At 54.4% G+C, this 14,485-nt stretch overlaps 1 protein-coding gene across 1 annotated transcript; it reads left to right on the top strand.

Annotated features, from left to right (window-relative positions):
• The first annotated feature begins 9,573 nt into the window (after positions 1–9,573).
• On the top strand, positions 9,574–13,200 carry LRRC26 (leucine rich repeat containing 26). The gene is made up of 2 exons (XM_038375048.2): positions 9,574–10,353; positions 12,457–13,200. Exons 1-2 carry the CDS (start codon positions 9,741–9,743, stop codon positions 12,687–12,689), a joined length of 846 nt encoding a protein of 281 aa, XP_038230976.1. The 5' UTR covers positions 9,574–9,740; the 3' UTR covers positions 12,690–13,200.
• Positions 13,201–14,485: the final 1,285 nt, after the last annotated feature.

Here is a 14,485-nt window from a genome sequence, read left to right as displayed (position 1 = left end):
ATGAGGAAAGATTAAAAAAAAACTAGGCATGCTGAGTGTTGAGAAAAGAAAACGTGGCTTAGTCTTAGTCTTCAGCTAAGTTGGCCGGTGTAAAGAGGACTATGATGGATTGTTCTTCATGTTCACTGGAGGTAGGACAAGAAGCAATGGGCTTAGATTCATAGATTCCAAGGCCAGAAGGGACCACTGTGGTATCTAGTCTGATCTCCTGTGTCACGCAGGCCAGAGACCTGCCCCAAGATAATCCCTAGAGCAGAGCTTTTAGAAAAACACCTAGTCTTGACTGAAAAATTGTTAGTGATGGAGAATCTACCACATCCCTTGGTAAATTGTTGCAATGATTAATTACTCTCACTGCTTTTTTTTTTTTTTTTTTTTTTTTTTTTTTTAAATGTAGGCCTTATGTCCAGTCTGAATTTGTCTAACTTCAACTTCCAGCCATTGGTTTGTGTTATATGTTTCTCTGCTAGAATCCCCCACCCTGTCAGTATGGCCTACATTCTTTGTTCCTAGACAAATACATTTACATTTAGCCGTATTAAAACGCATATTGTTAGCTTGCACCCAGCTTACCAAGTGATCAAGATTGCTCTGAATCAGTGACCTGTCCTCTTAATTTACTGCTCCGCCCACAATGTTTGTGTCATTTGCAAACTTTGTCAGTGATTTTCTTTTAGATCATTGATAAAAATGTTAAATAGTGTAGAGCCAAGAACCGATCCCTGTGGGACCCCACTAGAAACACACCCACTCAGAAAAGATTTCCTCTTTACAGTTACATTTTTGGAACCTATCAGTTAGCCAGTTTTTAATCCATTTAATGTATGACATGTTAGTTTTAATCTGCAGCAAGGGAGATTTAGGTTAGATATTAGGCAAAATTTTCTAGCTATTAAGGTAGTTAAACTCTGGAATAGGCTTCCAAGGGAGGTTGTGGAATCCCCATCACTGAAATTTTTAAGAACAGGTTGGACAAACACCTGTCAGGAATAGTCTAGGTTTACTGGTCCAGCCTGATGCAGGGGGGCTGGACTCATTGACATCTTGAGATCCCTTTCAGACCCACACTTCTGTGCTTCTATATATGTGGGATCCCACACTGAGCGCCCCCCACCATGCTGCCCCCAGCAAATGAGATCAGAGAATGGGTAACTGCCCATTTCACAGGTTTTGCATATTGTCAAAATATATTGTGTCTCCATCCCTGTAGCCTCTGGGTACATGACACATAAAGCAACCAACAGTTCATACCTAGCCCTGCTCCAGCCACCTCCACAAGAGACATCAAATGCAGAGACAAGGTGCATGAGATAATATCTTTTGTTGGACCAACTTCTGTTGGTCAAACTTTCGAGCCATACAGAGCTCTTCAGGTCTGGGACAGGTACTCATAGCATCACAGCAAAATGCAAGGTGGAACAGATTATTTAGCATAAGTAGTTAGCTCATATTCTAAGGGACCATTCAAAGTGAAGTGGACCCTTAACATCTCTGCAAGTTATAGTACAAAAAGTGGGGTTAGTGGGTTACAGATTGTGGTAATAAGTCATAAATCCAGTGTCTCTGTTCAGTCCGTGACTTTTAGTGTCTAACAGGGTTATGAATTTAAGCTCCCAGGCTCGTCTTTTGAAAGCGTTGTGCAGATTTCCTCTGAGAATGAGGACTGACAGATCAGATATGGAGAGATCGCTTTATGAAAAGGGTTCACCCAAAGGTGACAGAGTGTTTTTGTCTATCATTTTCTTGTGAGTTCATTCGAGAGTGCAGTGATTGTCTGGTTTCACCCATGTAGTTATTGGGGCATTTAGTGCTCTGGATGAGGTACCCCACATGTTGTGATTGGCATGTGTAGGATTCATGGGTCTTGGAAGGTGTGTTGTGGGGGAGTGTTGATCGTTGTAGCAGTGGAGATATGGCTGCAGGTTTTGCATCTGTTCTGGCAGGGCAGCCGTTGCCTGTGTCTAAAAAGATGAGCCAAGCCCCACAGAGCTGGGAGTGGGGGATGTGTCATGGAGAACCTAGCTCCATCCCCGGCGAGGGTGGGGACAAAAGGAAGGGCTTCAGGTGATTTGTGCCACCAGGACAGGCTGCAGGAGACTGGTAGGCTCAGGCGTTGTCAGTGTTGGAGACCTTAGCTTAAGCCTGAACGCCCATCTCCTGAATGGCGCTGAGGGGCGGGGACAGGGCTCAAGAAAGCTGTTTAGACCCCTGCATTGCTGCATATCACGAAAACAAGCTGCCTTCCTACTTCCCAAACTGTGTGTGTTCACATGGCTATCCAGAGTGCTCCCCATGGCCCTGACCCAGACCTCCAGCTGAGCCTGGCTTCCTTCTCTTGTAACATACTCAGACTGATGCCTTGCACTGCAGCTGGAGACAGGTGGGAACCAGGACCATGCAGGGGGCACAGGACTAGTAGCTCATACTGCTGCTTTCTGTACTAGCCAAAGCTTGTGTATAGTCTCCTGCAAGGTGCATTGCAGTATTGTAACCTGGGAAAGACACGGGGGTCAGTTTGGCCCATGGGAGCCATGGGGGTCGGTCTGCATCATCAAGGAAGGCTGCAGCCTTTCAGCTAACTGCAGCTGGAAGGATACTAATCCCTTGAGTGCTGTGCACACTAACAACTGAACCTCTGGAGTGCCCCATGAGCCAGGTGAATGAGTAGCCCTAGCCCATATGATGCCAGTAGAGCTGAGGCAGGGAGAAGTCTGAGGGACTTGCTCCCACAGCATGGAGCCAGGGTGAGAAATCGGGAGTTCCCAGCCTGTGCTGGAGCAGCTAACCATGCTGCACCTCGAGTGGGACAAGCCAGTTGGAGCAGGGAGAGGAACCATTTCCAAAGGGTTCCTTGAATTCCTTCCCCAGCACTGGCGGCATGGCCAGCCCCAGAGTTCAAACATCCGAGGTCAGGCCCCAAAATTGTGAGATTGGCTTTACAAATCTAGAGATTTGAAAGATAAGACCTGCTGGGTTCTTGTACTGGCCTTGGGGGGTGTCCTTTTCTTCAAAATCACAAGGGCTAGAAACTGAGTCTTTTTTTAAAATGGATGCTGAGATTCCACCTAATCCCACAACTCCAGGAGCTGGGGCTTCCAGGAAAGCACCAAATGTGATGAGACTCCTGATATAATCACGAGATGGCAACTCTGGACAGGGATGGTCAAGGGCCAGTGCTCTGCGTGGCCTGTGTTGTGGGACCCTGAGTCCTGAGTGGCCTGGGGTGTGTTGTGGGACCCAGTGTTGTGTATGGCCTGAGCTTAGGTTTGCCAACCCTCCAGGATTGTCCTGGAGTTTCCAGGAATTAAAGATTAATCTTTAATTAAACATAATGTCATGTGATGAAACCTCCAGGAATTCATCCAACCAAAGCTGGCAACCCTACCTGAGCTGTATCGTGGGACCCAGTGTTGTGCGTAGCCTGGGCTGAGTTGTGGGAGTCACATGGAGCATTCCGGCTGGGGATTAGTGTTGAAATCCAAGCTTGGCTTTAGGACAGAATAATATCAAGCCCTTGGCATGTCAGGATCATTAAACCAGTTCCTGCTCTGTGCCTTTGGTGTTTCCAGGAGGTCTGGCAGGATGTGGGGCGTTGGTTTGTCAAGGTACTTTTCTCCCTGGACTCTTCCAGGTAGAATGATTGGGAAGATCTCCCTTAAGGAGGAAGGATCCCATGATTCCCCACAGATCTGTAGGCAAGGTCTTGTACTGCTGGTGTCCAGAGCTCAGATACAACGGAGCTGCTGTCCCCCTTCCTGCTGGTGCCCAGAGCTGTGCTCCTTCCATGTGACTGTTCAGGACCTGGCTGGGGGGTTCCTGTGGTGAACTTAGTGCCAGTGTCAGCTGAGAGCCTGTAGCCCAGACTCTGTTTATTCACAGGACAGGTCTAGTGTGGGTGGGGGCAGCAGCAGCTTCCCTCTTGCCCCACACCAGCTGGCGGTGTGCCTCAGACCCTACACTCACCCCCCATGTCCTGGTAGGCTGAGAAGGGTGCAATGGCTCAGTCAGTCTTGGGCCTCTCTGCTGAGATGCCAACAATGGTGCTTCCCTGCCCACTGGCAAGTGGGTTGAGAGCACCTGACTCGTCTCCCTGGATTGGGAGCTCTTTCGGGCAGAGACTGTGGGCTGGGTTCTCCAGTCTGCTATGGCTCCGCAGGGCCACTTACACGGCTCAAAGTGACCCTAAGGCAGCTGGAGAATTTAGGGGGTTCTGGTAGGCAGGGGACTCCTTGCTGGGGTAAAGCTGGTGGCAGAGGCTCTGACGTTTCCTGTGCAGCTGCCCCCTTGCCCTTGGCGTAAACAGGAGGAGGGGGCATGCTGGGAGGGAAGGGGCAGCACTACCCCAGAGACCTTGTGCCAGTGGTGCCGTCCTGCCTGAGCTGTGGCCCGGCAGCCCTGAATCGTGAGCTGCAGCCAGCACGGATGGGGTGGAGCCTGGATCCCCGTGTCACGCTCAGCGTCTCGGAGAGTCGCTGCCAGAGCTGGGTAAACAACAGCAACAGGCCATTGACCAGCCAGAAGCTGGGAACTTGTCCACCGCTCCCCCTGCAGAATTGCCATTCTGGTTATGGTCACCTGTTGGATCCCAGCGGAGCCCATCGTGTGCACATGTGTGGGTGTGAGTGAGTGTGCATGTGTATTTGAGGGTGCACACATTGTGTCCACACACGTGGATGTGGGTGTGTGCACAGGTGCCTAAGAAGAAGTGATGTTTTGATTAGATCCCCAAATCTCTTTCTCTCTCTCTCTCTCCCCCCGCCCCTCCTTGCCCCGGTGATGTGATGCCTTTTATGCCAGTTCTTCCCAGGGCAAGATATTCACAGCCAAGTTCCAGAGCCTTGAAGAGAGCAGGCTGGAGCAGGAGCTGGCTGTGTCGTGACAGGGCCCTGGGGCTAGCACCTAGTAAAAGCATGAGGGCCTGGGCTGAGTCCAGGACGACGCCCCATGCTGAGCTGTTCGCTCTGCTCTGCAGAGCAGGGCACTGGATTATCACTTACAGACAAACCGAACCCGCTACAGGGACTGGAGCGCTGCCTTCTGGGGCTTGTCGTTCTTCAGCTACCCGACTGCTTGTTTGCCAAAGGAATGGCCTGGAGCCACTTCTCTCAGGAGTTCGTTGTTGGGGGGGCTAAGGTCCTGGGCATTCAATACAGGTGCCCTTGTTGGTGGAGGTAGGGTGACCAGATACCCGGATTTTTATAGGGACAGTCCTGATATTTGGGTTTTTTTTCTTATATAGGCATCTATTACTCTCCCCCCCGCCCCCCGCTAATTTTTCATACTTGCTATTTGGTCGCCCTGGGTGGAGATGATGCCTCTGCAGGCTGCCAGGGGATTGTGAGAACTCCAGACTGGAGTTACACTCGTGCACACATAATCGATAAAACCCTACACCTGGACAGGAAACCGGCCCAGGGAATGGGCAAGTACTGTGGAGGGCTGGCTCTTGCTGTCTGTCACATCTAGTTTGACTGTGAGGTTTCAGGGTGGTGCTGGGGTGTTTGTCACTCAAGGTCTGGTGGGGGGTTGTCTCTCTGGGGAGAGGATAACAGCCACTCGTGTCTCTTTGCAGTATGTGGTGTCCCTGTGCAGAGCTGCATTGACTACTGTCGCCACACAACAGCCCAGAGCAACTGCTCTCTCTGCCTGCCCCTCTGCTCTGGTGAGTCCTCATCGCCCATGGCCTAGCTGGGTGCTTTTGTGCCCTGGGTTGGAGCAGTCACTGAGTAGCACAGCTTCTCCTAGCACAGAGGGCAGGGCTGTGGCTCCAGCCCTGGCATGGCAGGGGGCAAGGGAATGGCCTTCTGCAGCACAGAGAGCCTCCCAGCCCAATCTTCTGTTGGCTTCATCAGGCTTTGAGGAGGGGTGGGGAGAGGGAGAGAGAGAGACTGACTGACTCTCTTCCCCTTCCCCCAAGCTGGAGAGCTCACGGCATTCCCACTTTGCCTTTGTTTGACCTGACAACTGGTGCAAAAAGCCCTGATGCAAATGCCCCCCATGGAGACACAGTCCCAGAGAGCAGCCAGGGAGGGGGTGGCCAGCCTGCAGGGTCCCAGGGCGTAGAGGGTTGCGGCCTGTGGGTCTGTCAGACCTTGGCAAGCAAGGGGTGCATGGCATGTCCCCTCCTGTGCTGTCTGGGGATGACACTATCTCTGGCCACGTCTGGATGAGGGAAGGAGTAGGTAATTAGAAACATGTTAGCTAGTGTGATTTTAATGAATGGAGTCTAAATACTAGTGTAGACGGGGCACAGCACCTTTCAAACCTAGCTAGCTGGTCACAGTCAGCCCAAGATGCTGCTAGGGTCCTCTTCTATGACTCAGGGGCTGGCAGATTTGCTAAATGCTCCACCTCCCCAAACAGGATGGGAGGTAGGGAGACCTGCTTCAGCTGTGCAGCTTCTTTGCTTAAAGGCTATTGGCCCATGGCAGCCTGTCTGTCAAAGTCAGGAGGCTTCAGGGTTTCTTCCAAATGTGGCTCCACCCAGCCTGGGAGCAGCGGGTCTTGGCCACAGGGACCCGTGGTTATTTAGTGTCACGCTGTGCCAGTCTGTCCCCCATGGCTCTTAGGAATGGTCAAATGGGTAACGGCCCAGGAGCAGCCCCTTGCTATCCGGAGGGGCGTTCCAGGAGGGGAGATCAGAGAAGTTGCCAATGCAGTTTGTTGTCTGCAGTGCTTCAGGGACTTCCACCCAATCCTGAGCCTCCTGACTCCAGGGTCTGGATTCTGGGTCTCTGGCAGTTCCTGTGAGCATACAGGGGCCACGCAGCGACCAGCTCTCCCCAGGCATTGGCCATGTTAGCCAGCACAAGTCAGCCATGATGGTAGTGGGACCTAGGGCTACCTGCAGGAAGAACCCTGAGTTTGCTCTTAGCCCGGGATCTGGACAGCAGAGCCGGCCCCAGCATAGCCACATCCAAGTCTTCTCCAGGGACAGGGACTTCTCTGGAACTGAGGTGCTGGACATGCCAGCCGTGACCATGTGGCATTGGCCACCAGTGGTAGGAATAGGCCGTACTCGGTCCCTGGCTAGGACCTGTTTTGCCAGGTTCTGGGCTGCACAGGATAGCTTTGGAACTCCCAGGGCAGCTGGCTGGTGTCACAGGGTCCTTTGAATTTCCAGCTGTTGGAGGCTGTTGTCTGGGGCAGCATTCTCCTGGACCCTGGAAGAGGCATCTAGAGCTCAGCTGCCCCTTTGCTGGGGCTGCTCTGTTCTGCAGGGAGGTTTGGAGCACTTCCAATCTGGGAGTAGCTTCTATCATCCCAGGTAGCAAATGCTCTTTCCTTTCCTTCCAGATTCCAACCTGGGCCTCTTGGACCCCGAGGAGCTGGCTGTGGTGTCCATGGTGCAGTACAAAGTGTCGCAATCCCTCAACCTCACCTCGGAGGATGAGCATGATCAAATGAATGCATCTAAATAATCTACCACAGCGCACTCCCTTGAGCAATCAGGTGCCTCAGGGAATGCTGGGAAAGGGCAGAACAGTGACGGCTGTCCAGTGCTCGTCTTTCAAAGGTTCCCACAGTTATTCCCTTTCCCATTTGGTTTTGTGCTGCTGTTTTGTTGTAAACGTGCTTGGTGAAGGGGCTCAATGTAATGTTCCCAACGATCCCTTGCTGTGGTCTGTGAGTGGCGGGGGGGCTAGCAACTTTCAGCCAATGGAGAATTCAGCTGCGTGAACTAGGAACCTACTCCCAGCTGAGCCAATCCGGGGCCCTGGGAAGAAGTATCCATAGCTAGCCTCTTAGCAGGACTCAGCATCATCCCTGACTCACTAGTGAGAGCATTAAAGGGAAAGACTAGGAGCAATTCTTGGGAGACGGTTACCTGTCCATGCACCAGCCTGGCAGGGGCCTGTCGCCTCACTCGGATGCACCAGCTGCAGATGCAGTGGTCACAGCCCAGTGTTCTGTCAGCTCCAGTGAGCACAAGTGCCTAGGAGCCAGGGTGTGGGGCAGAGCAGGGGGGGAGGTACCTCAGCACTTGAGGTGAGGGGCAGGAGATGCTGTACCAAGGGGCTAATCAATCTTTTCAGCCAGGATCAAAAGAATTTCAGACCAACAAAGTGCCAGTTTCAGGATGCAGCCCCAGGCCTTGGCTGGCACACGTACACTGCTGAGAGCCAAGCTCCTCCCCTCCCATCCCACATCTCTCCAGGTGGGGCTGAGAGCCCTGCCCTGAGACTGAGCAGTGGCCCTGCAGGAGCCTGGAGGCTGGGAGAGCAGCTCCCAGAAGGAGGGGCTCGAGTGCATAAAAGGAGTTAGGCACCTAAGTCTGGGTTCGGCACCACTGCAATGCACAAAAATCCTGCTGAAACTCTTTAGGTACCTAACCCCCCTTGGCACCTGCGTCTGTGAAGATCTTGTGCCCTTGCACCGATGCGTCTCCTCTGCAAACAGGGAGCAGCTGGTCCTTTTCACCCACTGCAGCAAGTCCCAACCCAGGGAAGAGGCGCGCTCGGCTGCGGCCCCCATCTGGCAGGCAGGTGGACTGGCCTTACAGCTTCGAGCTCTGTGGGCAGGGTACTCCCCTGTGGTATGGGGAGACCCCCTCTGCCTAATGGGGAGAGGGGAATTGATCAGGGGCCTGCCACCTCTCTGGGGAGTGTGCTAGCCAGTGGGCTCTTGCCTACTGCAGTGTGGAGCTCCCTCAGTCTCTCCTGGTGAAGCAGTTGCACTGTGGACAATTAATGAACCAGTCAGTAGAGCAGGGGGATTGGATCCTGGCTCTCCTGGGAGCTGTGTGCGTGCTCTGACCACTAGACTACAGAGCCATTCTTAGGCTTATAGCCTCTCTCTGAGTCACTTGGGCCAGAAAGTGAGAGTGTGAGCGAGGGCACAAGCGGGGGGATGACTGTGCAACCTGCTGGTTAGAGCACCCACCTGGGAGGTGGGGATCCAGTGGCCCTGTTCCAGGCTCCTGGATCAGAGCTCTGCAGGGCAGAGCTGCCAAGGGGAGCGGATCCAGGAGTGGGCTGAGGGACTGGGCCCAATGGCTGATGAGAACAGCGGGAGCTGGGGTGGGCAGTGCACACCGAGCCCTGTAAAAGGCTTGAGCATAGACTGGGTGCAGGGGATCTGCCCAGGACCCCAAGGGTGTGACCTGCTGCACTACCTGACCTGGAGCAGGTTTCAGAATAGCAGCCGTGTTAGTGTGTATTCGCAAAAAGAAAAGGAGTACTTGTGGCACCTTAGAGACTAACAAATTTATTAGAGCATAAGCTTTCGTGAGCTACAGCTCACTTCATTGGATGCATTTTTCCACCAAATGCATCCGATGAAGTGAGCTGTAGCTCACGAAAGCTTATGCTCTAATAAATTTGTTAGTCTCTAAGGTGCCACAAGTACTCCTTTTCTTTTTGACCTGGAGCAGTCTCCTGTGGGGTGGGGGAGGGGGACCCTGGCTCTGCATCTTGGCCGCAGCCTCTGCTCTGTGAAAATATTTGCTAAAATATTTGCAGCTCCGCCCTGAAGAAACCACAACCAGGGAAAGCCACTGGTCTTTGAGCAGCTGGGTTAATGTTTGCAGAGTGTAGGTGACGCTGCGTTCTACAGGGGAATGAGAGTGCCAGCAAGAGCTGCAGGGTGTCCGAGACCTGTGCAAGGCACCGCTTGCCCCCAGCCTGGTTCCTGCACTGCTGGCTGCTGCGGGCGGCTGAGCCGCACCAGGCACGGTAGGTGCCAGGAGAACTGGGTGACTTGGGGGAGCGGGAGCTGAGTGCTTCCCTTGGCAGCTGACCATGGCTGGCTGGAGGGGCCCGGCCACTCTCCTAGCCTTTCTCCTCCTGTGCCCACTCCCCTCCCCCAGCTGCCCTGCCATCTGCAGATGCTCCTCTGGGGAAGTGGACTGCAGTTACCGAGCCTTGCGCTTTGTGCCTGAAAACCTGCCTACCAATGCCAGTGCCATGTGGCTGGGCTACAACCACATTGCCGTCCTCAAGGCTCACTCCTTCTGCTCGCAGCAGGCGCTGCAGAACCTCAGCCTGTGCAGCAATGGCCTGGTGAGCATCCACAGCCAGGCCTTGGCAGGGCTCGGGGCGCTGCGGGAGCTGGACCTGAGCAACAACTACCTCACCGTGCTCACGGCCGAGACCTTCCTGCCTCTCCCAGGCCTAATGGTTCTCAACGTGGGGGCCAACAAGCTTGGCCAGCTGCCCCCAGAGGTGCTGAAAGCATTGCCCTGCTTGCAGGAGCTCTTTCTGCACAGCAATGCCCTGAGGTCCCTGCATGCCAGCGTCTTTCTGAACCTGACTGCCGTGCGCTCCCTGACCCTGCAGGGCAACCCGTGGGCGTGCACCTGTAAAATCCAGCCCCTCTTCCTCTGGATCATGGGCAACAGGGACAAAATCCAAGGTAAGAATGGATGGGTGATGCAGCAGCATGGAGAGCAGAACAGCGAGCATAGGGCTGGGCAGAAATTTTTCAGTGAAACCTTTTCTTCATCGGAAAATCCTGCTCTATTGAGCCCGCCACTTTTCACTGAAGCCTCTTGATTCTGACAGAAGGTTCTCAGAGGCCGGGCCTAGCCCCACCACTCCTGTATCTTGGGGGAGGGCTCTAGCAACTGGACCATACAATTGGTCTCTCTCAAACTCTTCTGTTTGAAGTTATTCCATTTTTTGTAGAAATAATTCAATGGTCATTGGGCTAAAGAGACCATGTGCTATGAATTCTTAACCTGGGAGGGGGAGCCAGGCTGAAGTCCTTGCCCCGAGTCAGGGAGAGGCCAACCACTGGCCTATTTCAGGGTCTCCGGTTGTACACAGTCTCATATCCCTTCTGCTGCAGAGTTCTCAATTTTCAGCCAGCCCCACTCGACTCCCTCGCTCCCAGGGCTGGCCAGGCTCGGAGAAGGGAGCCTTGAGGGAATCTCTTGAATGGACGGCAGCAGATTTATTCCATTCTCTTGGCCTGAGGCAGGGTCCCTGGACCTGAGGCTTCCCTAGGGGTCCCTCCCCTTGAAGCAAGCGGGTTTGGGTTGCAACAGGGCATGTGGGTACATGGTTCCACCACGCTGCTGGTCACACACGAATTCCTTGGGCTGGGGCGATGGCGACAGCCCCTCTCTCAATGAAGCCTCTCGGGCCTGGTATTGGGCAGCCCCTGCAATTCCCTGCTGGGAGCAGTGTCGGTGCCAGGGAGGCTCCAGCTGTGGGGCACCACCAGAGCTGCCCTGTGCTCCTGCCCTGTGCTCCCCTGGGCCCTGCGCTCTGCTCTGAATGTCTCCCAGCCTACAGTGGCTCCCCTTGGCCCTGCATAGCCGCTGTGTCCTCAGGATCACAGGTGCCAGATGCAACATTTGGCTGGGGTTCTCCATCCAGGCAGCAAGGTGCCCCTGCCTTAGCTCTCTGACTGGGCCTGGCTGGGGTAAAAAGCACCAGCTAGTTCCAGGCCTTTTGCCAGGCCTCTGTGCATTGAACCCTTTCAGGGAGTTTCAGGTTGGCCCCTCTCTCTGTCACCCAGGCCATTAAGAAGAAGAGAAGCTGCCCACAGCGCCTGGAGGCCAGTGCAGCCTGGGCTGGGAGGATGGGAGGGCTGTTTATGGAGTTGCCCCAGGGCCCTGTGTTGTTCACCAGATCGTGCCTGTGGCTTCCGCCGGCTCCTCGGCTGCGAGCGCAGCTCTTCCGCCCCATCCTGTGGGTGGGCGGCACTGCCCCCTGCAGGCAGACCCCCCCCACCCCCGGCTGATGGCGACTCCCTTCCCCTGCAGTGCAGGAGCAGGAGGTGCACATCTGTCCCTACGGCCCCCTCCCAGCTGACAGGCGGCACTGGCCCTGTGTGGTCATCATAACTTCAGCCCTGGGAGAGGGGCTGCCCTAGGCCCCACCCCATTTCCTCAGCCTTTGAGCCAGTTCAGCCTCCCCTCAACCCCTGCAACTTCCTCATGTGTATCACCAGGGGCACCAAATTGCTCCTGGTGCTTTCGTGTTGAGGCGGGAGCCCTAGGCTTGCATCCTGGCTGGGCGGGATGTTCCCATGACACTCAGTTGGGCTGACCGAATTAACCCCAGCTCTGCGCAGCACATTTCACCTGCACAGGTGGTTTGTCCCCTGGCCCTATTGCACTAGGAGAAGACTGAGGCACAGAGAGAGAGAGAGAAGGGGACTTGCTCCTGGCCACTTAGCAGGCCTGTCCCACCCCACGGCTGCTGTCATGGCCCACAGCCTGCCCCTATCCTCCCAGTGCTGGATTGTCCTGCATGACCTCGCCCCAGCACCAGCACACCCAGTCAGTCTGCAGGTCTTCCCCGCTGCTGCTGGCCTGCTCTGAGCACTGGCCCACCCTGCCCAACACTGCCCTGCCCAGCCACCCTCCCCGCTGCTGCCCTTGCTTTCCGGTGTTGGCAACAGCCTGTAGCCCTCCTCCTGCCCAGGCAGGAGCCCAAGCCACCTCCTATGTGTGCTGTTGGGAACCATGACCTAGCTTGACCTTTTGCATCTGTCTTTCTCTGGCAGAGGAGAATTTAATCCTGTGCAGATTCCCAGAGCACCTCAACCAGTATCCCCTCCTGGCCATTGGCAACGAGTCCTTCAGCCACTGCCAGGACAGCTTGCTGCACCCCCAGGACTACACCTTCTTCCTGCTCATTGGCCCGGCCTCCTTCCTGGCCAGCATCCTCATCTGCCTCCTACTTGGCTCCCTGGCTGTGGCCTATAACTACCTCCTGAAAGAACTTTGCTATTGGTGAGGAGCCCACCTGCGTGGGAGTACTGCGGCTGTAGTAGCTCTGGGGGTGCCAGGAAGGGGATGAGATACTGTCTGTGTCCCAAATGCTGGTGGCCAGGGCTGGCAAGCATTGTTGTGGGTTCTGGAAGATAATTGTGTTACCTTCCCCTGCTACGGGGCCTTTCCTTCTCCCCCATGGGACTATGAGCCCCACTCACGTTCCTTGGAGTTGCAGCAATGAACCAAGGAGGAAATCCCCAAAGTTTCAGCAAGACTTCCCTGAACCTCCATCTGCACTGGCTGGCGAGCACTGGCTCCACCCCTGAGCCATTCTGCTGTCTCCAAGAACCTGCCAGCGAGGTGCCAATTGTTCCAATATGGAGTGAGAGCCAACAGGAGACCCCCCACCGCCATCGTCTTCCACACCTGCCCCTGACCAGCAACAGATGGGAGCTGCTCCCACCTGGCCAGTTCACGCCAGCACCTCAGAGGTGAAAGGCCCCTCTCTGCTTCCTAATTTGCCTCAAAGGCACCTAAAGGAACGACCCTCCATTACCAGGGCTTCAGTGTTAGCCGAATAATGTAACCTTCTGCCTGCCCAGCCCAGTCCCCCAGTATGAATGTGACAGCCGGGGACTGAGTGCAGTCCCTGCACCCATTCTCAGGGCTAACATAATTGGGATGGCACGCTAGGAAACCTGGCATCTGCTGCAGTAGGGTGAGCTGAGAATTGCCTTTAGGTTTGCAACATTCTCAGCCTTTACAGGGCCTCCTTGCTGTACTGGCGGTTGGGTAACTTCTTCAGTAGCAGCCACGATGTGCTCAGGGGAACGGTCTGGGTGTGAATGCTGCTATACCCTGGAGAACTAGGAGTCGTTTGCTCTGGCTCCTCCTGTGTTTAGACCAGAGCATGTGCAAATCGGACCAGAGGTGTGCACCTTTCAACCCAGGGAATGGAGGCAGATGTTCAGGATGAGGGTCATGAGTAGAGAGCTGGAGCTGGGCAAATACCGAACAATGCTCTGCACCTACCTACGTGAATGTCGAGAATAGCTGGCTTGACCATGTTCATCTCCTGTTTGCATTCATGTTCCACTGATGTTCTAGCAAACATGTCTCCGGACCGGAAAGCTCACAGGAATGGTAAATTTTAGAGAATATTTGTGGCAAGTGAATTTTGAACTTGTAACCGTGAGTGTGTGCTCTGGAAACCTGAACTGGGACCAGGCTCAACAATCAGGGAACAGAACTATTCCTTGGGCCGTGCTCAGAGCGCAGATTTCAGATCTGGACAATGAGTGCTCGTTGTGACCTGCAGGCAGAGATTGGCTGTTGAGAGAGCTGCACTGCATTCTGGGACCTGCATTCTGGCTCCAGAGGGAACACAGGAAGCATCACCAAATCTATTACTCCTGGCTCCAGCTCTTCCCACACGGCTAATGCTCCCAGAGCCAAAGCTAACCCCAGAGTCGGGATTACCCAGCCTACCAGTGGGGAATGACAATAGTCAGGTTGTTGGGACTGAGAGCCACTCAGCAGCACAATGGAATCCAACATGTGGAAAATGTTTTCCTTTTCCAATAAACCACCACCACTACCCATGTGCCCCACGGGCTATTCCCAGTAAAACACTGTGTTTAAGGGCAGCCTGTTCTCCCCTTCCTGCAGCACCATGGATGCAGTGCTGGGGATACATGAAGCAATCTCAGGTGCTAAGGAGTAGTACTGTGTTATCTGACAGCAGAACCTTCACATGTGCTCCCCATCGTGTTCCCCCCCCCCCTCACCCACCATCTCCTTAGGGCCCTAGAACCTCCA

The sequence above is a fragment of the Dermochelys coriacea genome, chromosome 16 (assembly GCF_009764565.3).
Source record: "Dermochelys coriacea isolate rDerCor1 chromosome 16, rDerCor1.pri.v4, whole genome shotgun sequence".
Taxonomy (NCBI): Eukaryota; Metazoa; Chordata; order Testudines; family Dermochelyidae; genus Dermochelys; species Dermochelys coriacea.
The sequence above is the reverse complement of the archived record's forward strand: the minus strand, read 5'-3'. Positions and strand labels throughout refer to the sequence as shown.

Bases quoted from the DNA above. Each gene is read 5' to 3' on its own strand.
- LRRC26 (XM_038375048.2), top strand. From the start codon at position 9,741: ATGGCTGGCTGGAGGGGCCCGGCCACTCTCCTAGCCTTTCTCCTCCTG. The intron at 10,354-12,456 runs GTAAGAATGGAT...TTTCTCTGGCAG, and splicing joins CAACAGGGACAAAATCCAAG to AGGAGAATTTAATCCTGTGC.